The sequence below is a fragment of the Notamacropus eugenii genome, chromosome X, assembly GCF_028372415.1.
Source record: "Notamacropus eugenii isolate mMacEug1 chromosome X, mMacEug1.pri_v2, whole genome shotgun sequence".
NCBI classification, from domain to species: Eukaryota; Metazoa; Chordata; class Mammalia; order Diprotodontia; family Macropodidae; genus Notamacropus; species Notamacropus eugenii.
The window spans coordinates 100,561,789-100,587,329 of record NC_092879.1 but is presented as its reverse complement, the minus strand read 5'-3'; the positions used below and the strand labels follow the sequence as shown (position 1 = coordinate 100,587,329).

General features: G+C 44.5%; 2 protein-coding genes across 9 annotated transcripts in view; one reads left to right on the top strand and one right to left on the bottom strand.

The window, feature by feature from the left end:
- Positions 1 to 1,718: 1,718 nt before the first annotated feature.
- Positions 1,719 to 5,389, bottom strand: PDZD11 (PDZ domain containing 11). 7 transcript variants are annotated; one of them, XM_072626608.1, is made up of 8 exons: positions 5,269 to 5,385; positions 4,102 to 4,211; positions 3,898 to 3,997; positions 3,027 to 3,110; positions 2,864 to 2,920; positions 2,477 to 2,631; positions 2,159 to 2,219; positions 1,719 to 2,032 (listed from the first exon to the last, which is right to left on the bottom strand). In XM_072626608.1, the coding sequence occupies exons 3-7, from the start codon at positions 3,982 to 3,984 to the stop codon at positions 2,204 to 2,206; spliced, it is 399 nt and encodes a 132-aa protein (XP_072482709.1). In that variant the 5' UTR covers positions 3,985 to 3,997; positions 4,102 to 4,211; positions 5,269 to 5,385; the 3' UTR covers positions 1,719 to 2,032; positions 2,159 to 2,203. The 7 variants fall into 7 exon arrangements, with proteins under 7 accessions (XP_072482709.1, XP_072482710.1, XP_072482707.1 ...); XM_072626609.1 differs by having other exon boundaries at positions 2,533 to 2,631; XM_072626606.1 differs by having other exon boundaries at positions 4,102 to 4,199; positions 5,269 to 5,377.
- Positions 5,390 to 5,428: 39 nt separating this feature from the next.
- KIF4A (kinesin family member 4A) overlaps positions 5,429 to 25,541 on the top strand; it is a 79,869-nt gene continuing 59,756 nt past the window's right edge. For both annotated transcript variants that reach the window (XM_072626600.1, XM_072626599.1), the window contains exons 1-10: positions 5,429 to 5,644; positions 6,625 to 6,765; positions 6,860 to 6,977; positions 11,426 to 11,616; positions 13,232 to 13,324; positions 18,656 to 18,822; positions 19,008 to 19,102; positions 21,950 to 22,066; positions 22,712 to 22,887; positions 24,170 to 24,231. In XM_072626600.1, the coding sequence (XP_072482701.1) occupies positions 6,646 to 6,765; positions 6,860 to 6,977; positions 11,426 to 11,616; positions 13,232 to 13,324; positions 18,656 to 18,822; positions 19,008 to 19,102; positions 21,950 to 22,066; positions 22,712 to 22,887; positions 24,170 to 24,231 (1,139 nt within the window). In that variant the 5' untranslated portion in view covers positions 5,429 to 5,644; positions 6,625 to 6,645. The remainder of the gene's footprint in view (positions 5,645 to 6,624; positions 6,766 to 6,859; positions 6,978 to 11,425; positions 11,617 to 13,231; positions 13,325 to 18,655; positions 18,823 to 19,007; positions 19,103 to 21,949; positions 22,067 to 22,711; positions 22,888 to 24,169; positions 24,232 to 25,541) is intronic.

The window sequence follows — 25,541 nt, the reverse complement described above, 5'->3', positions numbered from 1 at the left end:
TACATCTCCAAGGGGGGGGGGGGCGGGGAGAGGGGATTCCAGGCCTAGAGAGAGGGTAGGAGTTAAGCAGCTTCAATCCAGCCGTTGGGGAAGCAGAGGAAAGGAGGCAGGAGGGAGGGCTTCCCAGCATGAGGGATGTCCAAAAGTTAACGGGATCGAATCACTCTCACCCAGTTGGAGAGTCCATCACATGTGGCCCACTGGGTCAGCTTCCTTCAGTCTAAGCAGCTCTCGAATAACCAGCCCCCACCCCATTTACCTCGGCAGACCTAGCCAGACGTTTGCCATGCTCATCTTGCCAGCCATGCTCATGAATGGACTGTGCCCAAAACCTTCAAGGAGGATGGTACCTAGGTGGAGCTGAGCCTACCCCAGGGAGGTACAGATGTTCCTTCCTTGGCTCCCGAAAGCGGTAGGAAACGCCGAAGGATGAAGCTATGGGCTAGGGCTTTGCTTACCAGCGCCACCTGGTGGAGAGGATCTTACTTTGTCTCCAGGTCACAAAGCTTCAGTGCCAAATTGGCATCGAGGTTTCACCAATGCAAACAATATATAATGCGTTACATGACCGCAAATACCAGACTCACCGGGATTTTAGTATGCTGGAAACCTTGGATATCAATCAAATAAGCAACACTGTAGTCCTGGGGGGGGGAAGGGAGACAGAGAGAGAGGCAGGTCTGGCAGGTGTCAGATCATTAACTTCTCCAGCACACACCTGGTAAGTTTGGCTGTTAGCCACCTGTAGGAGTTGGGAAATGGCTCATGGGCAAGGCTTTTATTTGTCCCAGGCTGCCTCCTGCGTGGGTTACCAGCTCCTTGCCTCCAGCTCATCCTGACTTGCCCTCCCTAGTACTATACCTAGTATACACCAGAATGTAGTGCAGACACTGTACCTTCTGACTGAGCACCTGCTGAGCCTGACAGAACGCAAAAGTTGCCCTCTCACATGCCTGAACCAGCTCAATCCCAAGGGTGACTTCATATGATGAGGAGAATGAAGCAGGAACCCAAGAGGCCAACCATCCTTGTATTGATGGCAACATCCTTTGGTGCTTAGAACCTTCAAGGTCTCCCTATCATGGAGAGCATCACAAAGAATCCAAGGGCAGGTAGTAGGCACTGCTCTCCTCCAGTTCCAAACTTGGAGCCACCCTGTTGTCCTTTCCCTTCCCACTCTGACCCTCTTTCATTTTGGTTCATGCCTCAGATGGGGGAAACCCAGGTTTTCATGCATCTGGCTCCAGTTGGGAGTGATGGGAACGAGGGAAGCAGGAGCCAGGGTGGGAGAGATGGCAGAGAAGGCTGCCTTGATTTGAGGGAGCCAGAGGTGGTGCCTAAGCTTCTACCAGCTTTACTTCTACCCTTTACCAGATGCTAAGGCCTCACAGAAGTACCCAGAATAGAAGCACCAGTGGAGTGTGTCCCTCAAGCTGTGGCTCCTCCCAGAACCGAACCTCTTGGCCACGATGCCTATAGAGGAGCTGGCAATGCAGAGGGCAGCCTCCCTGGATCCCAGGGATGTCTCTGTAGAGTCTGCCAGAGTCCAGGCGGTCTCAAGGATGACTTTCTTCCCTCCTAACCCTAACTCACCTGAGTGCTACTCAGCCACCACATAAGTCACTCTGGCCTGTTACAAAGACTTTCATACCCTACTTCCTTGCTGCCTAGAATCTGGTACTTGCCAGGTCCAAATAATACAGCCATAGCAACAGTAATCTAGATTTTCCTTTTATTTAGCTGGAGGGGGTGGGGGAGAGGGGGTTTCCATCAGGCTCTCTGGCTCAGATCAACGCTGGCACAGAGGAAGAGGATTCCCCCTAGAAAGGTTCCCTTGCCTTTACTAGGCCTGAAGCCCACCCAGAAAGTGAGGAAAAGTGCAGTGCAGTCAAGGGCAGCGCAGGCTGAGTTGTGGATCAGCACAGGGTTTCCCAGGTACTTCCTAAGTGAGCCAGGTATCCCAGGTAGATTTTACATGCAGGCGAAGAGTGCAGTTTCTAGTGCACAGTCCTCTCCTTCTGGCGATGGTAATCTGGGAATGGAAGAGCCCACAGGAAGGCAGGGCAGAGAGCCTGCCTCCCCCTCTCCTCCCAGTTTCTGCTGCTAAAAAGTCCTATAACCCAGGGCCCCTGGCAATCACATCAGCTCCAAAACGTACTGTAGGGGAAGAAACGGACCCGCATGCTGATCTCTCGGGCCGTCTTCAGAATCTCCACAGCCTGAAAGGCAGAAGGAGCTAGGAAAAAGGAGAGACACAGGCCGAGACCCCCCTCCCCCAAGAGTGGGCCACAACCCCCCCAACATGGGCAGTGACCCCCCCCCATGTGGGCCGTGACCCCAACATGGGCTGCGGCCCCCCCCAACACACGCCATGACCTCCCCAACGCAGGCTGTGACTCCCCCTCAACATGGGCCATGACCCCCCCCATGGGCTGGGACACCCCCCCAACGTGGGCCACGTGCTAAGCTGCCCAACCTGATCCATCCAGGGCCGAGGGCTCTTTCAGCACCCCCTAGGCATGCTACCCGCACCTTGCTGTGCTCAATATCTTGGAAATCCACTTCATTCACAGCTAGGACCTGGTCTCCTTCCTGTAGTCCTGCCCGATGGGCATCTGAATCGGGAATCACCTGTCAAGAATATGAAGGACACATGTGACTGGTGTAGGGAAGAGGATATGAACCAGAGAGGGAGAAGCTGATTTGGCAGTTAGGGAGATGAAACTGAGAAATGGGTCTGCCATGAATTAAGAGTTACTTTGTGAACAGAGCTTCCACCTCCTAGCCGAAGGCCAGCTGGAGTTCTATTTTCAGATATCCTGGTTAAACACAATGCAGGAGGTTACCTTCTTCGCTGACCCACCTTGGAGATGAAGATACCCAGCTGGGAGGCCTTTCCCCCACGGATGTTAAATCCCAACTGTAAGAGAAGACCACAGTGAAAGAGACTGAACAGAGAAGGCACTACAGACAAGAACATCAACAGTAGCATTTGACACGGAAACCTGGCACAAGAAAAGGCTCACCTGAGCTCCTGGGGGCTTCTTCAGTGTGATGGTCCGAGGCAGAAACTGGGTCAATTCATTGTTGTAGTCTGGGTGGTAGACCCTCTGCAATACATAGCCCACCCCCAAGAATCACATTCCCTTTCCACGGGTCCTCCCTCTGTTCTACTTTCAGATCATTCAGGAGCCAGGGCAAGAGAAAGTAGCCACGGCACAAGGAGGCCCACCAATGTCACCCAGCTGAGCAGGCAAATAGTGGTCCTCTCCTCCTGCCGAAATGAAAACCATTGGGCTCTACATGTTTAGAATGCCCTAGAAGGGGACAGGTTGGGCAGAAATTAGAGTACAGTATCACTGTGGTTGTTTGGGTAGCTAGGTGGCACAGTGAACAGAGCACTGGGCCTGGTGTCAGGAAGACTCATCTTCCTGAGTTCAAATCCAGCCTCAGACACTAGTCACATGACCCTGGGCAAGTCCCTTAATCCTGTTTGCCTCAGTTTCCTCATCTGTCAAATGAGCTGGAGAAGGAAATGGCAAACCACTCTAGTATCTTTGCCAAGAAAATCCCAAACAGGGTCACGGAGAGTTGGACAGGACTGAAACGACTCAACAACAAGAAAAGGTTGTTTAGAAGGGCCCTTCCCAAGGGAGGCACACACTGGAGATTTGCTAGTCCACATCAGAGGTACCAGGGATAGAGCAGGATGTCAAGAGGCCTTTATGGAAGGTTCCCAGGCAGGACTGGGAGGCAGATTTGCCTCATTCTAGGCTTTACCCTACAATCAGTCACCAACTCCATTCTATCCTCCAGGCACCAAGCTCCTGAGTCACAGTAGCCTCCCCATTCCCCCACTGCCCCCCCCCCCCCCACAAGAACTGGATAACAACACACCTCATGAGGAGGAATCCAGGCTGGGGGATTCTCATAGGGCGGCAGAAAGACCACCGGGTAATCATCATAAGGAATCTGGCCTTCCATTTCTGGAGAGGGGCTGAGGGGCACAAACATAAACTGGCATTCAGCTCTGAAGGGTGAGCCAAGCAGGGCACAATTGATTGAGAGAGTGCTGGTTCTGGACCAGGGTTCAAATTCTACCTTGGGGAAATCACTGCCTCTCTCTGGGTCTTTGTTGTATCCTCTGGAAAATAAGAGTGATGACCTCGGCAGCCCCTTCCAGCTCTTGCTCCAAAATTCTGTAGTTCAATCTGGGCATCAGAATGATGCCAAGGTGATCTGAGTCAAACCCTCCCTTCTCCCTCCCCCCTACCCCCCCATGGCTGTTAGCTTGGCTCGGATAAGGAAATCTTGAAAGCTGAGATTAAGGGAGAGGGCCAGGTCTGGGTCAAGGTCAGTTATCTCTCGGGGCACCAGATGCCACCCTGCCAACATGTGTGTGCATGCGCACACATACACACACTCTCTCTCTCTTTCTCAAAGTATCTTTTGCCTGAGGTATTGTAGCAGCATCAGTGTCTGAGAGATTGGTTAGAAACAGAGTTAGAAAGAGCTGCTGAGCCCTTTCAAGTTGGCAAATCAGTTTCCATACACTATCTCCTGCCATCTGATAACATAGATTCTGAAGGCCTATCCATAGTAACTATATACATACACATGTGTATGAAGTCTGGTCCAGACCTGTGATTTCATTGGGATCTACAACTCCTTCTGCTAATGCTGGTTGGATAAGGAGATAATATTTGAAAAGTGTTTTGCAAAGCTTTAAAGTGCTACGGTGCCAAGGTGGAAAACTGGATGGAGAATTGGGCCTGGAATCAAGAAGACCTGAATTCAAAGTCAGCCTCAGAAAGTTATTAGCTGCCTGACCTTGGGCAAGTCATTGCACCTCTATCTGCTTCAATTTCCTCTACTATAAAATGGAAATCATAATAGCACCTACCTCCCAGGGTCGTTGTGAGATCAAATATTTGAAAAGGGCCTAGCACCCAGCAGGCGCTTAATAAATGATTATCCCCTTCCCTTTGGTGCCCCATCAAGTCTTTGAGAGGGGCCCAAACTAGGAGGTGTGAGTGACAGGACATGATCCCAGCTCTTTCAGGCTCACCTGACGAAGGGGGGCAGGGAGGCGCAGGCGCAGACCAGCTCGGAACAGAGGCAGGGCTGGAGAAGCCCTTGGCCAGGGCGAGCCAACCTTCTCGGCTTCCCTGGCCTTCCCCCGGCGCCCCCCCATCCCGCTGACAGCTGGCCCCGCCCCGGCGCCCCCGCCCCCAGGCCAGCCCCCTCCCTGCGCTCCAGCCGCCTCACCTGGACTGGGGCTCCGGCGCCACCGCCAGCTTGGACTTTCGGGCGCCCGTGCCGGTGACTGAGAGCCGGAAGCGGAAGCAAAGAGGACCCTGGCAGGCGGGGAGCTCGGGAGAGCCCAGCCCAGCCGCGGTGTCTCTCTGGGCGGGGCGGGGCGCCGAGGGGGCGGGGGAGGGCGCGGCGAGAGCCGGCGGGGCGTGCGCCTGCGCTGTGGAACTCGCCTCCGCCTCCGAGGCCCCGCCCCCTGCGTCTGCCCTGGGATTGGCCGGCTCCGCCCAGACAGATTTGAAACTTGGCGGTTAAAAGCTGAGGCGGGGGTGAACGCGGTCCGGGACACTTCGGGAAGGAGTTCGGTGGCGGGGAGGCTGGAAACTAGCAGGTAAGCCGCGGGGCACGTGCGGGACGGGGGTGCGGGCACGTGCGGGACGGGGGGCGGGCGCGGGAAGAACCCCACCGAACGAGGCCCCGCGCCGACGTGAGGGAAGGCAGAGGCCGGCGGGGAGATTGACGGACGTGGGAGGGAAGGCCTCACGGGGCGGGGGGAGGGGGCGCCGTCGTGGGAAGGCTGAGGTCACGTGAGGGAAGAGGTGGAGATGGAGCAGAGGAGATATTCGGGGGGGTTAGAAGTAGAGGGGGTTGGGGTTGAGGAAATGCTGACGTCATGAAAAGGGCGGGAGGAGGAGCCATGAGCGATGGGGGATGGGGGGTGCGGTGAAGAGCCTCTGATGTTGGTGTCTTGGAGTCTGACCATGGCAGAAGAGCTGGGGCGGGGGGGGGGGGGGGGGGGGGGAGACTCAGGAGTCCGAGGACACTCAATAACTCAAGGTTCATGCCTAGCGGAAATTCCACCTAAGCCATCTTCCAGTCAGAGACAAGGTTTATTGAAAGCACCTGTTGAGGGGGCCGGATTTTTTTTTTTTTTTTTAAAGAATCTGAGCTTTGGTGACCCTTGTATTGACAAGTGGGCTAGATTGAATCTGAGCACTGCGATGGAGGCGAGATGGCCCTTTGACACCAAAGACTGTGGGGAGGTCTGGATGTGATCTAGGAGTGGCCAAGTAGCCTGGGAACAGAGAAGGGGTCTCCATGCAGTTAAGGAGTGGAGGCCAGATGTCTGGGCCACATGAGGAAGTCCATTTGGGGATCCAGATCCCATCCCCATCACTAAGGAGATTTGAACCTTTATGAGGTGGTTATGAGAATGTCAAAGAGATTGGGAGATTGGAGAGGTTGAGGAAATTGTGGCAGTTGTGTGGTAACTGAGGTGAGAAAACAGAGGGGGAGGTGAGGAGGCTGAAGAGATTGGAAGATCCTCAAGTCAAGAACTCCCCCAACAGTCCTCACCTGTCTTGTTGACAGGATAAAAGGTTCAAGACGAGGATGAAGGAAGAAGTGAAAGGTATCCCAGTCAAGGTGGCCCTGCGTTGCCGCCCACTTCTCCCCAAGGAACTGGACGAAGGCTGCCATACCTGCCTTTCCTTTGTGCCTGGAGAGCCTCAGGTAAAGGGCTGGTGGGCTGTTTGCTGACCTTGCCCAGTGAGTGGGGCTCATCCTCACCACCCAGCTCACCTCTGCCTGTTCTTTGCTCTTCTAGGTGGTAGTTGGCAGTGGGGACAAATGCTTCACCTACGACTTTGTGTTTGACCCGTCAGTGGAGCAGGAAGAAGTCTTCAACACAGCAGTTGCTCCTCTCATAAAGGGCATCTTTCAAGGTGAGGGAGCACCCTCCTTAGTGTTGGGGGATACCTCCAAGTCACTAGGGCCATCTTATCCATGCTGTAGATGTCTTTGAGCCTCGTTACTCTGTCAACATACTTAACTCTCATGACTCCAGAACCAAAAACTATTGCTAAGGCTGTCACCCTGTTCCAAAAGTGCAGGAGCAGCATTCAGAGTGATTCCCAGTTACTGTGCCGACACTTGTTTATCTTGTAGGATGCAATATGACATAAGACATTTAGGGATTGAGAAAAGAAAAAGCAGTCCATGTAAAACAAGGTTTCTGAATTTTGTTCATGTTATGGAGCCCTTAGGCAGTCTAGTGAAGCCCATGGACCCTTTCTTAGAATTATGTATTTCAGTGTATAGAATGAAATACAAAGGAAACATATGTCAAAGTAAAGATGTAATTTTTTTCCCATCTGAGTTCACAGAAGTGGAGGTGGGGAGAGAACAGGCATTTATTCAGTACCTGCTATGTACCAGACATTGTGCTAAGTGCTTTATAAAGGTTATCTCAATTGATTATTACAACGCCCCTGGTTGGTAAGTGCTATTATTATCATCCCCATTTTATAATTCAGGAAACTGAGGCAGACAAGTTATTTGCCCAGTGTCACACAGCTAGTAAATGTTTAAGATGGAACTTGAATTCATATATTCTTGACTTTAGACCCAGGGCTCTGTCTACTGTGCCACCTAGCCATTTCTGGTTAAGAACATCTCATCTAAAAGAAGCAGAAATAAAAGGATTTATCAAATTGAAATGACCTTAAGGATTGTCGAGCTCATCTTCATTACCAATATAGGAATTCTTAGTCAATGATTTTCCATCTCCTGCTAAAACATTACAGGGAGCTCCCCATCTCTTGGTGCGGTTTGTTCTTTCGTCAGACAACTAGCAAGAAGCTTTCCACACATTGATTCTGTCCTTTCATCTTGAGCTCCCCTCTAAAGCTGTCAAATCTAACCTTTCTCCCACACAGTCATCTTTCAGACTTTTGAAGATAGCAACCATCTTCCCTCTAAGTCTCTTCTGCCAGAGACTAAACATGCCCACTTGAGCTTTTTCTTATGCAATGTCATTTTTGTCACCTCACAAACCTACCCTTATACTTGTAGCTCTGTGATGATGGCCAAGTCCCTTAACCTTTCTGAGCCTCAGGGATTGATTTGGTTTTGTTTTAAGACCAGAAATTATAGGCAGATTGTGTGGGAACTGACCTGTACGATAAGATTAACAACTTGAGGGAGAGATGCCTTAGCTCAAGCATCACTACCTTCATGGATGAGGAGTCCAACGGGCAGTGAATCTCAAAACTGAATTTGAACCCAGGTCTTCTGACTGTTAGGATCCTAGTTCATGATCCAGTATTCTAATTAAGTTTATAATTCTATGTACTTGTAGCATGACTATACATGCATATGTAGCCTATGCTGTTGATCAAAGCAAGAATCAATGACATTATCCCCTTTCATCTCCTTTCCCTTGTAAAATGGGGAACATGCTTTTCTCCAGGGCGGAGTCTCTTGAGTTGCTACATGGTCCATAGGTAGGTCTGTGTGCCTGAGGGTAGTCCTAATGGTACCAAATGGTACCAGGAGAGTAGCCTTTCTGTGAATGCTCTTTCTAGGGGTTGATGGTGCTAAACGTATTTGTGCCTTAAATACAGTGTCCATTATTATATACAAATGTTTCAACATTTTTATATGCAAGATATACTTTGTGTTCAGTAGAAAAGGGTTTGGCTACACCTTTTTTTGTTTTTTAATGAAGGGAATGTGGTTGACTTAAATTATTTCCTAAACTATAAAAATGCCAAATTACAGAAGCTAGAAAGATGTTAATTACGATCATGTATTTAGAACTCACTTAACTGACAGCCTTTAACTTGGTAACAGAGCCGGAAAATCAAGAAGTAAACAAGAAACAAAAAAGCTTGTGGGCTGCCGAAGGAAATGTTCCAAAACCAGCCCCAAGCTCGTAGGAGAGGCTGACTTAGACAATTCTAAATCTCTCCACCCCCCCACCCCCAAGAGCAGCATCAAAATAACAGACAGAAGGACCTAGAACAGGCAGCAGGTAGCCATACTGATGGCAAGAAGACAGAGACGCCCTGAGAGAGAGGTCAAGGCTCCAAAAAGTTGACTGGATTCAAAGCACAGAAATCTGGGCCCTTTCAGTAATAAAGCTAACAAGCTTACTATATATTAATACAGGTCATATTCCAGAACAATAACTGATATGACTCTTGGTATTCAAAGATATGTACAAATTGGACAGCTAGGTGGCCCAGTGGGTCTATCCATTGGGCCTGGAATCAGGAAGACTCCTCTTCCTGAGTTCAAATCCAGCCTCAGACACTGCCTAGCTGTGTGACCCTGGGCAACTCACTTTATCCTGTTTGCCTCAGTTTCCTCATCTGTAAAGTTAGCTGGAGAAGGAAATGGCAATCTCACTCCAGCATTTTTGCCAAGAAAAACCCAAATGGGGTCACGCATGGTGGGACATGACTGAAACAACTGAACAACAAAAATACAAACTGTTGGAAAACTTCCTTCCGTGGAATATCTGATTCTCCACTGCTCCTCTCTAAATGAAATGTTGCTGTAGTGATCTTCAGAGATCATAAGACAAAAACTTTCACAGAAATTGAGTTTCCTGGTAGAGTGAATGGTGACCAGCAGACAAAATAACTAAGCTTTCAGTCAATCAACAAACAGTTATTAAGTACTTACTATGTGCAAAGTTTCGTTGCCATATTTGTTCTTTTTAGTTTTTAGAAAGGTTGACCTACAAGTGACATTTAGAGAGCATTCATTGGAACCTTATCCCTTTACAGATAGGAAAACTGAGGCACAGAAAGGTTATAAATGGCTTGACTATGGTCATATCATTAGTTAATGGGAGAGCCAGGACTAATTCAGAATTGGAAGGGACCTCAGAGACCATTTGGTCTAGCCTAGACCTGACAAAACTAGATCATGTCATCTCATTTTTGCTTAGAGACCTCCAGTGTGAGGGGAAATGCTGTCTCTTGGGGCAGCCCCTTCTTTGGGGTAACTCTTATGTGAAGAAAGATCAAGTGAGATAATGGATGGGAGGCACTTCAGTGTTCTTATCTTTGAGTTTCTGCGTATTTGATAAGCCAGCTCTTTATGCCTTGATCCAAGTCACTGGTAAACTATTGGGCAGATCAGAGCCAAGCCTGTATTCCTAGGACCCTCCATTCCAAGAGGCCTCCTTCCACGGTGGCACTGGCATGTATTCATGATGGCTTTTTGGGTCATTCATTTGGTTTGAACTCTTATCCAATAGGACCACTGTCTAGCTCACAACTGTCTATCTTTTCCAAGGGAATAGAAAGAAAGAATTTCTCAAATGCTTTCCTAAATTTGGCAGACTTATCTCCAGCATTCCCCTGATCTCCCAGTGATATAACAGTTAAAACAGAAATGAGGAGGTTAGTCTGGCACTTGTCAGGAGACCTTGGGGTAGGTAGTCTTCAGCTCTCTGCTGTGAGCGCTATAACCAGAAACTTCTGTGTGCTGTTAGCAGGACCGAGGACAGAGGCAATGTCACCACACAGGCAGCCTAAAATTACACTCATTTTTTCCATCTAAGTCTGGTGGCTTAAACTCAAGAGTAGCTACTTGTTCTTATCTTTTCAGTTTGGGGCTTCAGCTCCCTAATATCTTATATATTTTGTGTGGAACCTTAAGGTTTACAATGCTTTTTCATCATAGCTAGTCTGTTGGGATTGCAGTTGAAAAAACAGTCAGAGGAATAGTGTGGCCTTATTAACATTGCAGCTAGTGAGTGGCATAGCTGGGTCTTGAACCCCCTGGCCTTCTGATTATTCCAAATCTGATTCTCCTTCCTCCTGCTTTCCACAGACATAGTAACAGTAGTTATTCTGTTCAGAATAGTAAAAGAAAGCATTCTCTAGGATCTTTAGCAGAGCTAGGAGGTCACAGTAACACCAGAGTCTAAGTAACTTCTTATATGAGGAAACAGGTGAGAAGAGGACGCTTGTTCATGCTGAAGGACTTTGCACCTGAGTTGCCCTGTGGTAGAAGTCAGTCAGTGGTTTGGTTTTGGGGTCAGAGAGTAGCATTCTAGTATATGGGGATTCCGTTCAACTGAGTAGCAGGATATACCTTGATGTGTGTTTTCAGCTAAGGGGATTATTAATAACAAATTCATTCTAGGCTTACTTCCTACTTTGCAAGGCTTCTGAAATTTACAGTCCTTTTACTCTGCTCCAGGATTTCCCCATTTAGGGATAGACGTGGGCTAGGCATTTTTGAGACTGCTTGATTTTAATTTAGCCAGCAGAGTGATAATGGAGTTAGTTGATTCTAGTTGAAATGGGCCAGGGTGTTTTTGGAATGAGAGGATTCTGAGAAGTACCATGTGTGTGACCTCTGTTCTGCCTAGGGTATAATGCAACTGTTCTGGCCTATGGACAGACCGGCTCTGGAAAAACGTTTTCAATGGGAAGTGCGTATACTGCAGCTCAAGAGCATGAACCAACAGTGGGGGTCATCCCTCGGGTAATACGACTACTTTTCACAGAAATGGACAAGAAGGTGGACTTTGAATTCACTCTGAAAGTGTCTTACTTGGAGGTAAGTGATAGGTCTTCAAGTATTCTGAATTCAAAATAACTTCTGTTGAATTAAAGAGTAGATTGAAGGGATGGGGAACTTGTGGCCTTGAGACCCCATGTGGCGCTCTAGGTCCTCAGGTGCAGCCCTTTGACTGAATCCAGCCTTCACAGAACAAATCCCCTTCATAAAAGGATTTGTTCTGTAAAACTTGGACTCAGTCAAAAGGCTGCACCCAAGGACCTAGAAGGTTACGGGTGACCTCCAGGCAACAGGTTACCCCACCCTAGAGTAGACTTTGCTTTCCTCAACTAAGACATATTTAACTTGAGTGGCTGTGAGGATCAAATAGTAATGGATACAAAGCTCTTTGCAGACCTTCAATTTAGTAGTATGTGAATATCATTGCTACTGTTAGACTAGTGAGTTGGGTAAGTAAACCAAGGCAAGCAGCTATAATGGCTGCATGTATGTGGTTGGGAGGCAGTATAGTACGCTAGAAAGAATACTCGCTGGCACTGCAGTTAGAGAACCAGGAGTTCAAAACCTACTTCTGAAGCTTATTGTTTCTGTGACCTTGGACAAGTCATGTGGCCTCCCTGGGTCTCAGTTTTCTCCTCAGTTAATTGAGGATAGCCATTTCCATAGGAGAGGAAAGCCGTTGTAGACAGTATTGCATTATCAAAGAGTAGGAGTTAGATTGTAAGTCGGAATCAAACTTATAAAAGATCAGCATGGCCAAATATTTGGTCCTCATTGTGGAAAGCTTGGTTCGTAAATGCAGTGGACAAAAATTTGAAAGACAAATTCTTAACCTTTTTTTTGTGTCATGGCAGTCTGGTGAAACCCATGGACCTCTTCTCAGAATAATGTTCTTAAATGAGTAAAATACATATGATTACAAAGGAAACCAACTATATTAAAATACAGTTATCATAGTATTAAAAAAAGTTTATAGGCCCCCAAATCAAGAACCTCTGTCTTTAATTTGTTTAAAATCTTACTGCCTGACCCTTTCCTAACTGATCTAGGTGTGATTAAGGTGCTTTGGGTATGAGCCCTGCATCGAAGGACCTGGCTAGTTGAACTTCTTTTGAGAGCCTGTTTGCCTCATCAGCTCTCTTAAGTGTCTGTGGGATAAAAGTAGCAATGAAAATGGTAGCTGCTGATACCAGCTGGCTGAATTTGGGGGCACCTTTTAGCTCTGTTCTTTTGTATATGCCTGCTGTTTCACCATAAAGAAAAATCTTAATTTAGTTTAGAAATTATCTTTTAGTATAAAAGCAAAATTTCTGGAATATAATCTTTGGGCTTGAGGCTATTATTTTGGAGACTGGATCTACCTATCTGTTGCAGACTAGAAGTATATTGACCAGATACCACCACTGATCACCATGGGATCTTCTGACCCATTCTGTTTTCTAACCCCTCCTTAGACAGCTTGGTTCCCTACCCCGCACCATGCTTGCTATCCTGGTGCTGGGCCTACTGCAGTTGCCTTAGCAAACTGCTTCTCTGAGCTCCTGCTCTACCATCCTCAAGCTTCCTCTGGAGTAGGGCTCACCAGCACTAGCACCTATAGCCAACAGAAAGAGGTGGCTTTGATGTTTTTCTTTTCTCATATTGTTTATAATAGATCTACAACGAGGAGATTCTAGACCTGCTATGCCCATCTCGAGAGAAATCCTCACAAATAAATATACGGGAAGACCCTAAAGAAGGCATAAAGGTGAATTGTTTTCTCTTTGTGACACAGATATTTGGCAGTGCTGATGGTAAGGTTCAGTTCAACAAACACTTGTACATGCCTACTGTGTGTAAGATACTGTACTAAGTGCTGGGGATATAGAGATAAAAATGAAACTGTCCCTGTCCTTAAGGAACTTGCATAAGTGACTACACGCATCATACCTCAGGATTTTTGTAGCCCCCATTTCCCCTGAAGTCAGGGTGTGCTAAGTATATTCCTGGATGGAAACTTTTGGGGGTAGAGGCAGGGAGGAGAGAAAGCCACATTCGGTTTTCTTAAGGATTCCCATTCCTGTTTTTATATATGCTGATAGCAGAGTATTCATTGAGGACTTGTTTAGAACACAGAAGCTTAGGGAACTTAACTTGCTTAGTGAATACAGGAGTACAAGTCATAATTCTTACCCTCAGGTAGTTTAGAGTCTAATTGGAGAGATAAGACAGACATGAAATACTTTAGAGCACTGACTTTTATTTAGTGTCATATAGGTAATAAATACTCAAAGAGATCAGTGAAGATTCGAGCAGTCAGGAAAAGCTTTATGGAAGAGGCATAACTTGAATTAGGCCTCTAAAAGATGAGTATAGTTTGTAGAAGAGGTCCTTCTAGGCAAAGAGAATGTGGAGTATTTACTGAGTGTCTACTCTATACAAATCCTACTCCATTGCCTCCTCATGGCATGGAGGTGGCCCTGGATTCTCAAAGGCTGTGCTGTTTTCTACCAAACTGAAAACACTTTGCACATGGTCCCCTATAATAGGTTGTACTTCCTGTCTTTGAACCAGCCTGGCTGGGTATGGAAAGACTCATCACCAGCAGGTTGGCCACTAATTGATGAATTTATTTGGCCATGGCAACCCACAAAAGAGATAAAACTACATTTATATGAGACCCCCTTCTCCTTCTGCAGTGATGGTGGCAGAGTGGTGTAAAGTGGGGCAGAGGGTGCTAAGAGTCCCTGTTTTTAGACTTTATATAAATCATTAGTTACTTGTTGGTGCTCTAAATATGAACTCTTTGTCCAACAATCAATATGTTGAAATGCTCCTGGAGAAGCTGAATTGTGTCAACATTGACATTCTTGCTCTAAATGAAACCAGAAGACCTAAAGAAATGCCTCTAGATGGAAAAACCACTTGAGTTCTCCTTGAGAAGTGAATAAAGGGATTGGTGGAGTTGGTTTTATTGTATGCCCCAAGGCTACAAGAGAAATCTCATTTTGATTATCTTACTTTGGATTGTTCATAACAAGCATAAGCGGAAAGAGCCACATAAAGGTAATTGTAGCTTATGCGCCAAGATCCACCTCAGAGAATAAAGTAGAGAGGTTCTACAAAGGACTTGACTAAGTTTACACATGAATCAGAAGACACTAGGTGTAGGGCAAACAACATCTCAAAAAAAAGAAAGTCAACTTTGTAACACATGACGAAGAATTATTTACTTATGTGGGAATCATTTCCAAATTAGCGATCTGTGTAGTTAGACTTTGGGCTAGTTAAAACAAAGGTCCAAATCAGCACCAATTTAGAAGAAAGGATAAAGATAAGAAAATACTACATGTCATTCTAACAGCTCCTGATCTATTTAAATGAGGTGACACCGAGCAGTGTGAAATGGATAAAAGTTAAAACTGCTCTGGTGACCATTATTTCATAGGGAATTTTAACCATGGTAAACAGTCTTGATAGAAAGTCCAAACGACCCATAACTTTAGCCAGCAAAACAATTTTTTCCTACTTCCCTCAAGTTCATCATAGTTGAGGACAATGTCAGTTTCAAGTAACAGCTCACTCTAAAACCCTGTAGAGAAAGATAACAGATGATCACAAACAGTGTTTCACAAAATACTATAAAGAAGTTGTTGGGGAAATGAGTTTGCAGAAAGTTTGGCATGAGATCCAACAAAGCCACATCATCCTGTGAGAACTTATAAGTGAAAACGGAAGGACAACAAAATAGAACAGATTTGTTGTAGCAATCAAGTATCATCACTGGCAGTGGAACCACCGTATTTGGACACAAAAACATCAGTAGCTGTTGGGCTATGCAAGGAGCTGGCAAGGACTTTTAAGAAAATGAAGCTGAATAGAGCTGCAACACCTGACTGGGCATAAAGAGAAAACAGAGAACCTGCTCTATATTTATTGCTCCAAAAGAAAGACTGAGCTTACTAAAGTATCACTCTCTCTATTGTATGCTTTCTCATCTCTGCAAAATCTTTGCAGCTGGATTGCACACTCAACAGGGATATCTTGATGAAAAATAGGAGAAGGGAACAGATAGCCTTTTGCCAACAACTTTGTAAAAGACCACATTTCCTGACAGAAAACTACAGAGAATACGATATCCTGTTGTGTTGAATTTATTTGCCCTGTTGACTTGGTAGCCTTCAAGACTTTGCGCAGTGTATCATGTGGCTAGAGTATGTGTTGCAAGCTCCCTTGATAATGCAACTGATGATCATTCTCAAGTAAGGTAGACAGCTAGAAAATATATGCTCATGCTTTCCTCCCACCCCTGTGGAGTTTCCTCCTGTTTTCCATAGTCTTTCCAGCCTAGTTTTACACAGAACTTCCTCCATCACAGGAGTGGAGCCAAATGGAAGAAGAATTACCTATAGTCAGCGAGGTCTTCTACAAGTTCCTCTTCAGGGATAACATTGTTCTGATTGTATCAAGCCTTAGAATGCTACATTGACTCCCTTAGGAGATTGGCCTGTTAATTAGTAATTCATACATATTGCTCAGCTTATGGGTTTGGATGAGTAATCTGTTCGCTTGGTCCATCGGTATAAACACGTTGAACAGGCACTACAAACTCAGAGTGAGCAGGGCCTAGAATTGAATAGGAGAAAGAGAGTGAGCTGAATTACAGTTGGGAAATCATATAGTTCTTTCACTGAAACTTAGTTGCTGCTTGACATGCAAGACCATCTTTTCAACACCAGTGTTTTCCTAATAGTACTGCATGGCTAGAGATCATGGAGCCTCACACTTTCTGAAGAATCCAGATTGAATATGTCCTAAGAGACAATGGAGGGATACTTCATGGACATAAAAAGACTGTATCATATTCTCCAAAGTGACTTGCACATAAAAAGTTGGCACAAAAGACATAATCAAAAATGTATATGCTCAGAAGAGGGATTGGGGCCAGTCATATAATGAGAACAGGAGATAATGTAACACCCTTAGGTTTAACTTTTAACAAAATGTTCAAAGACTCTGAGAAAGACCTCCAGCATTCTGATTAGTTTCTCCATAGAAGATTTGTGGAAGGACATGAACAAGAATCACACAGAATGGAAAGGTGTGGATGAGTTATGATCTACACTAGTGGAGGGTATACCCACATCTCTGAGATCACTGATCCATTGAAGTATCAAAGTACATGTAAAAGGTACTGTGCCAAAACACCCTGGGGCAAGGATGGGGACGGGAGCAACAAAATAAGGATGAAACATGGTCCCTGCCTCCAAGAACTGCTTGACTGAGGCAATAGCCTAAATAATCTAAGTATTAAAAAGTAGTATACACCAAAGAATGGGGGGTGTCGAAAAGAACACTAGCTTTGAGGTCACAGCATGAGTTTGAATCCAAGCTCCTCTTACTTCTGGGTGACCTTGAGAACATCACTTTCCTTTGTTGGGTTTCTGCTTCCTCTTCCGAAAAATGAGGGAGTTGGATTGGCTAGTAATCACTATTATAAAAGCTAGCCATTGGACTAGATGATCCCTAAGATCTCTCTTAGCTTTCAGTGCCCTGATATTAACTATAAAAATTAAATGAATGACCCAAACAAGTACTTGCAGAATTTGGAGGAAGGAAAGATCCCTTTGGTCTAGAGAGATTAGGGAAGGGGTATAGAAAAAAATTGTCACCAATGCCAGGTAGGATGTGTGAGAACTAGGTTGGAAAGACTATGGAAAATAGGAGGAAACTCAGGGGAGGGGGGGGGACAATTTTCAACAGCTTAACTTCCCTGCCTCTACCCTATCCCAAATCACTTTTATTGGCTAGAAATGTGCTTAGAGAGATTTTTTTTTTTGACACTGAATTAGACATGACCCCAGAATCATATAGTTGACTTTGTACTTGAAAAGGAATCCCTTTTGTGATCTGCCCAACCTTTTCCTGGGGACCTCCCCACTATCTCTTGGTGTCACACATTCCCCTTGCAGATAGCTCTAATTGCTAAGAAGTTCTTCCTTCAGTTTGCTTCTATGCAGTTCCTTCCCTCTGGGGCCAAGCAGAGCAAGTCTTATCCCAAATAACAAGACTTCAAAGACAGCTATCCCACGTCTCAAACATTAGCCCCTCACCCCCCAAGGTCTTCTCAAGTTTTTTCAACTGAGTCCTCATGTGACATGATCTCTCAGTGTATTTCTTTTTTCCTAAGGACTTCCACAATATTAGTCAGAACTCAGAGGTATTTAGGCCAGGCCTGAAGGATTGGGTTTGGGTCAGATCAGGCACTGAGTCCTGATTCTAAGTACTCAGATAATCAGTCAACATTTTTTAAGTGCCTGCTATGTTAAGCACCAGGGATACAGAAAGACAGTCCCTGCCCTGAAAGAGCTTAAGAAAGTCAAACCTGGCTAGCACCAGGCCATTGAAGGAAAAACGTCCAGCAGGATCAGGACTGGAGATAAACAGTTAGGAACGATGGTAAAATCAGACTTTATGAAGTCATAAGTAGCCTTAGATGGAGTCTAATTCAGTTGCTTCATTTTACAGATAAGAGAATCAAGGTCCAGAGAAAAGATTTGCCCATGGTTATACAACTAACTTCTAGTAGACCTTAGACTAGAACCTAAGTGTCATGCCTTCCCAGTCCAGTACTATTCCTACTGTCATCCCATAGTAAAACTGAGAAGACAAGGAAGGGCCAAGGAGGGAGAAGGTGGACAAGAGAAGCAACTATACTCCATACTTTGTCTTGTGGTGTTGGGTCCAGGGGAGCTCTCAGTCAAGACTCCTGTAAAACCAGAGATTATTTTTCAACCTTAAACAGCTAGCCCCTTTGCCCCAGGGCCTCTGGTGCAGATTAGAGACCGGAGTGCATCCTACCACCAAGCCTTGTGTCTCTTAGACTGCCCGAGTCCAGAGCCATCTCTAGCTTGTGATATGAACTCTCCAGTCCTTAACAAAGATAATCATTCAAAATGGTTTAGGTTTCATAGTTGTCAACATGACTTATGCAATGAGGTTTTACTAAACTTAAAGACAGTACCTTCCTTCCAGCAACTTCATCTTTGGTCAGGGACTTGAGTTATCACAGGGAAATTTTCTCTTCTTTTTGAATTAGATCATAGGACTCACTGAAAAGACTGTTTCACTTGCCATGGACACTGTGTCCTGCTTGGAGCAGGGCAACAACTGTAGGACTGTGGCCTCCACAGCTATGAACTCCCAGTCCTCCCGATCTCATGCCATCTTCACCATCTCCATAGAGCAGAAAAAGAAAAGTGACAAGTAAGTTCACAATATTTATAGTCAATATTTGTCATGTGTTAACTTTATTAATGTTGAAAAGTGCTCAGGCTGACTTGGCATGACACCTGATCTGTTGATAAGATTACACAAGTTAGCTCTGATATCTGATTCTTTCTAGTGGGCTTAAATGCTGCTTCCACCCAGGCATTCTATCTTTATCACAGGAATAGTAGCTTTCGATCCAAGTTACATCTCGTGGACCTGGCTGGTTCAGAAAGGCAGAAGAAGACAAAGGCTGAAGGAGACCGTCTAAAGGAAGGTAAAATATCTAACACCCTTATTGTAAAAGAAAGCGATAGATCCTTACATCCATTTCATTTATACCTAAGTTAAACCTAAAACGTGGCAGGTGTAAGAAGCCAGGAGTAAGTTGATGGGAGATGCTGGTTGACAGCAAAGGAGGGGGACTAAGGCTCTTTGAAGATACTTGCTGACAGCAGGGGCCTGAGAAAGGATTCATTTGGGCCATTTGGGTAGATGTTTTTTAAGCCAGTATTTTAAACTAATAAATATTTTAAATATTTAAAATTTAATTTATTTAAGTTTAATGTTTATGTTTAATTAAACTGAATATTTAAAATTTTATATTAATTGTAATAAATATTTAAATTAGCTAAACTTTAATTTATTAATTTATTTAAATTTAATGTTTATGATTAATTTAATGCTTAAATTTAATATTAAATTTAATAAATCAATTTATTTAAATTAACTAAATTTTAATTTATTTAAATTTAATATCTATGTTTAATTTATTTCAATTTAATGTTTGCATTAATTTATTTAAATTTAACATTAAATTTAATGAATATTTGTTTCAATTTATTTAAATTAATTTAAATGAATATTTTAACTATCTTTAAACATTTAACTTTTTAACTTAAACACTAATTTCCATATACAGGACAGAACACAGAGAAAATTATGTGTGAAACTGTTTCCATTTCATAATGCTTTTTTAAAATATAAATTCCATACTTTGCATTCAAAACTTGTCTGAGTTTTTCAAACACTTGTCTGTGTTTCTTTCTGTTCTCTTCTATGTATTTAAAAATGTTTCAGTGGTCCTCTTTTGGGGGAGGAGGGGATAAGCAATATTACTAACCTCTTTCGCTGCCCCTTCTCCCCCCCCTTCTAGGGTTCAGAGCACTGTGTCTTCAGGGCCAGCTATGGCATCTTGGAGCTGGATGCTGGGGATCTTGGATCTCTGGGTTTTCCTGTCAGTCAGTAAATATTTATTAAAAATATGCACTGTGTGCCAGGCACTGAGCTGGGTGCTGAGAATATAGAAAGAGACAGGAAAGACAGGTCCCGCCCTCACAATCTGACAAGTGTGTACTGATGAACTGTGTATGAGACAAGTAGGAAATCATTAAAAGAAGGAAGGCACTAGAATTTGGAGGGCTTGATAATAAAGGCTTCCTGGAGAAGATAGAATTTTGGTTGGGCTTTAAAAGAAGCCAAGAGGCAGTGATAATCAGGGCGAATATTCCTGGGATGGGGCATAGCCAGAGTATGGACTCAAGATGCACAGCAGAACTGTCAGGGGGTATGGCAGCAGGTGAAGCTGGCCACGTTTCACCCTGGTGGCTACTCCCCAGCTACAGCTTTCCTTGTTCTACATCAAGTGTTCTGAATACAGATTTGTACTGTAGTTTTCTCCAAGGGTAGAATAACATTTTCTATTTTGTTTTCAGTCTTCTTAGTGATAAGACACAAAATGTTGGATCTTTTCGGCTGCAGCATCATAATGAGTTGTGTATTTGCCATTTCTGCTTTCCCATCTCTCCTAGTTATCCTCCTTAATTTCACTTCAACAAAATTATATTAAGTGGTCATAATATAGAACCAGAATATATTTTTACAACCTCTACTTAATTGAATAAAATGGTATGTGACCTCTTCTTCTAAAAACATTTAAAGTAAACATTTTCCTTTCTCTAAAACAAAACCCAAAACACCTATGTAGGCCTTGGATTAATTTCTCTTTCTATCCTCTCACGTGGCCCACTGGGCCCTAGTGGGAAGTAAGTTTTCCTCCTTTGCTGTAGCTGACAAAGTTCCATGAAGTCCCATGACTTGGAAGGTAGGATCCAAAAAGATTCTTCTTTTTTTCTGACAGTGTGTGCACTATCTCAGTCTGAAATGAGCAAGGAGCAATAATTTCTTCAGTGCCCATACTGGATACAATTTTCTTGAATGCTAGTTGCTTTGGGGATATTGTAAACAGCAGGTTTTTATTTTTTCTGAAGATGGAACCACTCAGTTTGAGACATAAGTTCAAGAATATTTGTTTAAAAAATTAGACCAATTACCTTATAGAATATAAGATAGAAGATATGGCAGTTATTGGAGTTCAGAAGAGGAATATTGATGTAAGTTAAAGTAGTTGAAGGAGGATTAAAGACCAAAGTGAGCACTGACAGGTACATAATAGAAACAAATTTGGATAGATAATGGGAAAACTACAAGCCGAGATAGTGAGAGGGGGATTCATAGAGTGTTCTCAAAGAACAGTGTGCAGACTGACTCCACTGGAGCAGTGGGCACATGTAGAGAGGAATGAGAAGTTACATCATCTGGTGCCAGATTATAGAGAACTTTCAAAGATGCTTAGAGGAATGTGGACTTAATGCAGCAGGAAATCGGGAGTTCTTATAGGCTTGTAAGCAGAGGAATGGCCTAAAAGTGATTTAAAGAAACATTTGTTTGGCAGCACTGATTAGGAGGATTGGGGAAGAGATGGGAAGCTGAGAGGTTAACTCCAAGATTGGTCTAATCTAGTCATGAGGTGCTAAGGGCCTCTATTAGGGTAGTAGAAAGAATGGGAAGTAAGGAAGTGATCCATCTGGATAGAAGAATCAGTAGGACCTGGCTGACCAGATGGAAGGAATGGCAGCCACGGATGACTAACCTTGACCCACTGGGAAAACAATGATGCCCCTGACCAAGGTAAATTGGAAGAGTCCTGGGAGAGGGCAATGAGTCAGATAAAAGGGAAGGGGTGACTTGGGTTCTTGTTTCTAGTTTTTCCCATTTTAGGAAGAAGAGTTCTAATACACTCTAAATCTACAGAATTTTGATTTCTCTCTTACTTTACTTGTAGGTATTAATATTAACAGAGGTCTCCTATGCCTGGGAAATGTAATTAGTGCACTTGGAGATGACAAAAAGGGAGGCTTTATCCCCTATAGAGATTCCAAGTTAACTCGGCTGCTTCAAGGTAAGCCCCCACAGCCTTGAAACAAAGGGACAGAATCTCAGGATAATGATTTGGGAATGGAAGAAACTGAGAACTGATAAAATTCAGACTTTAATTTGTGTTAGCTCTGAGTCTGTGACCAGGTAAAAAGTGATAAGAAGGACCTGCAGCTTTCAGGGACAATAGAAGTACACCCAACAACACTTAACATGATTGTGGCTTAAAAGAATGTTCGACCAGGGGTGGGGAACCTGCAGCCTTGAGGCCACATGTGGCCTTCTACATCCTTAAGTGGGACTTTTTGACTGAATCCAAATTTTAACAAAGGATGCAGGTTCCCCACCCTGGGCGACACTATTGGTATTCAGGGAGGGGTGCCATGCTTAGTTAAAATTCATCAAGAGGGGGCCTCCTGAGAATATCTAATGATCAAAGTGACATTAATATGATTGGACTAGGCCTTAGTGACTGCTCTGTAGAACAGTGGGAAGCCCTTTCTCAAGTAAGATTAAGGAACAAGTAGGGTAACTGAACTGTGCCCTCCAAGTGAAAAACTTAGCCCTTTAGAGTTGGTAGGAGCGCCGCATCTGCACCGTGGGCCTGTAGAGTGTCTTAGAGCCTCTGGATTGAAACTCATCTTCTTTACTTGATTCTGTTCTCTTTCAGACTCACTTGGCGGTAACAGCCATACTCTCATGATTGCCTGTGTGAGTCCTGCAGACTCTAACCTAGAAGAAACAGTGAATACATTGCGCTATGCTGACAGGGCACGGAAAATCAAGAATAAGCCCGTTGTCAACCTTGATCCCCAGACGGCTGAACTCAATCATCTGAAGCAACAGGTACTAGCAGCAACATTGGATGGTATTCAGCAGTATTACTGAATTGGAATTATTGTCTTAATTTGTCGTTATCATGGGTTTAAAGAAATACTGAATTAGTCCTGGGACGTAATCACACAATCACATTTGTTCATCTTGTTTGGCAGCAGTGGCCTGCCTGATTGGGTACACGATCATTTGGCCCCTACTAAGGATCAATTAAGTAATCACAGACTTCCAATGTTAGAGCTGAAAGAGGCCTTGGAGGTAATATAGGCTAACTCTCTAATCTTAGTGGAGGAAATGTTTAAAAGCAAATTCATTAGCTCTTCCTCCCCACTTCCTTATTCCTGTCAGTTGAATCACCATTGTTCCAGACTTTCTCTTCCTTCAGTCTCCAAAATCATATCTTATCCATTTGTTTTCCTTCAGAATGTCTCATGCCTGTCCCTTTCTCTACATCCCTACTCTCCTGTTCTAGGTCCTCCACCATTCCCATGTTTCTGTATTCACAGGCAATCTGTCTTGAGTCTTTCCTTCTGGCTCCTTCACTCACATGCATTCTCCCTACCACTGCCAGATCAGTCTTCCTAAAAGACTGAGTCTTCTCTTTGTTCTTCTAGTCAGAAACCTTCAGTGGTTCCCATTTCCTACCACAGCAAGTCTAAACCCTTTCTTCCAGATTGTTGAACCCCTCCATACTACAATATGACTTCTGTCCAACCTTATTTCTCACTATTTCCCCAACACACACACTGTGCTCCTGCCAGTATATCTGGGTCATTCCTATCATTTCTTTCTGCCTGGAATGATCTTCTCTTCTCAGCTTCTCTAAATCCTACCTCTTCCTTCAAGATCTTGCTCCCCTCCAGCCTCTATGGAGCCTATCTAGCACCCTACTTAACAAGCTGACACCCAACTAAATGCATTTGCTCTTGAGTCATGTCTCCAACTACATCTTAATCTTGTATTCCACACTCACGTGCGCGCGCGCGCACACACGCACACACACAGCCTAGCACAATACTGAGCATGTGGTCACTAAATACAGTGGGATTTTTGCTTTGGTAAATGGTGGTAGCTCATCCTAATAGCAGTAGAAAGTGGGACCAGTTTAATGCTGTCCCTCTATTGATCATCTCATGAGCATTTACACTGCTGCTTCCTTCCTTTAGCATCCAAGATTGCCTGAAATTTAATAGGCATTGGGTGAAATTCAAATGTTCCTAATCATAGTAGCTAATCTAAGTTCCAAGGGATAAATAGCTTTTGCTTGATTCAGTTATTGTTTTCTTTGATTCAGGTACAGCAATTGCAAGTCTTGTTGCTACAAACCCATGGAGGGACCCTGCCCGTGTCTATCAAGTAAGAATCATGGACTGGTTAAAGTGTGTATCCTAATAGTGGCTTCTTCTCCACTTCTAGTGCTTGGTCTTGTTGGGGCTTCTGATATCACTTAACACAAATACAATCCTAATTTGTTGGTTCTTTAATATTTGGAGAGTTGTCTTTCTAATTCTCTTTCTTTAATTTGGACTGAGTGACCCACCTGTATTGGAACAGGATGTTACATGGGGAAAAAAAGGGCACACACTAAGCTTTACTTTGGTCAAATCTCTGCACTCTCAGTTTCTTTTAAGATTTGATCTTTTTTGGGGGGAGGGGGGGTTTTTTTGGCTTTTAGAATTCATTTCCAAATATGCCCTCTACCCTGACCAATACAGCAAGCCTTGTCTTGTGCAAAATATTCTTTTTTTTAAAGTTTGCAAAGCCAACTTCATCTGACTGTAAATATAACATTCCATGCCTTTCTAATGAAAGGAGGGCAGCTATACATTCACTTTAGTTGTAATTTAGTATGGCCTTGTTTCTCCCTAAGTCCATGCAATCTAAGCTGGCCATTGCAGATTCCAGCCTATGTAGCCTAGAGCTTTGGCCTGTGGGAGGGATGGGATCTGAAAATTGAGTTTTAATCAGACCTTTGAAGCCCATTCTATAGAAGCTCACACATGCATTTTACAGGTCTTATCCCTATTCTAAAAATCTTGGGGTGTTTGTTTTTGTGAGTGAGTATTTAATCACTTGTAGAGATATAGTGTTTGTTTTTGTTTTTAGTTCTTTCAGATACTCAGATATCTGAAAAACAATTATTGTATATGAAATCTCAACCATGATAATATTTTTAAGGGGGAAAAAAGAAATGAAATTCCAGGGAGGGAATGGGATGGAGAAGACAGGAGCAAATGGAGTCAAGGGCACTTGTAGAAGGGTTGGCCTTCGCCAGAAGGGCCACTTCCTTGGCAGAGCCTGCGGGGGGGGGGGGGGGGGGGGGGGGGGGGCGGGGCGGGGCGGCAGTAGACAAGGGGAAATGGAGCTCTCAGCAAATGGCTTCCATTTTCTCAGTAAAACAAGGGGGGAGGCTTGAGAGGACAAGGCTTGGAAAGACTTTTAGGGGGAGTGAGATAGGGAGTCAGGGAAGGAAGAAAAGGGTTGTTTTGCTGCAGTGAGGGCTCGGACGTAGTCAGATAACATAAACTTGGGAAAAAATGATAGTCTGGTCCCAGGATTGTGGAAGTTGGATGAACCACCTGAGTACTTCACTGGTACCCTCATGCTGGAGCAATGTCGAGTGGATCCCTGTGATGGATTTCAGGGAAGATAGAGAGAGGTTCAAA

Excerpts from the sequence above, each read along its gene's own strand:
- PDZD11 (XM_072626603.1), bottom strand. The coding sequence starts at position 4,014 with ATGTTTGTGCCCCTCAGCCCCTCTCCAGAAATGGAAGGCCAGATTCCT. Across the intron at positions 2,632-2,863 it reads TGGGTATCTTCATCTCCAAG|GTGATTCCCGATTCAGATGC; the intron begins GTGGGTCAGCGA and ends TATTCTTGACAG. Across the intron at positions 2,220-2,532 it reads AAGATATTGAGCACAGCAAG|GCTGTGGAGATTCTGAAGAC; the intron begins GTGCGGGTAGCA and ends TCTGCCTTTCAG.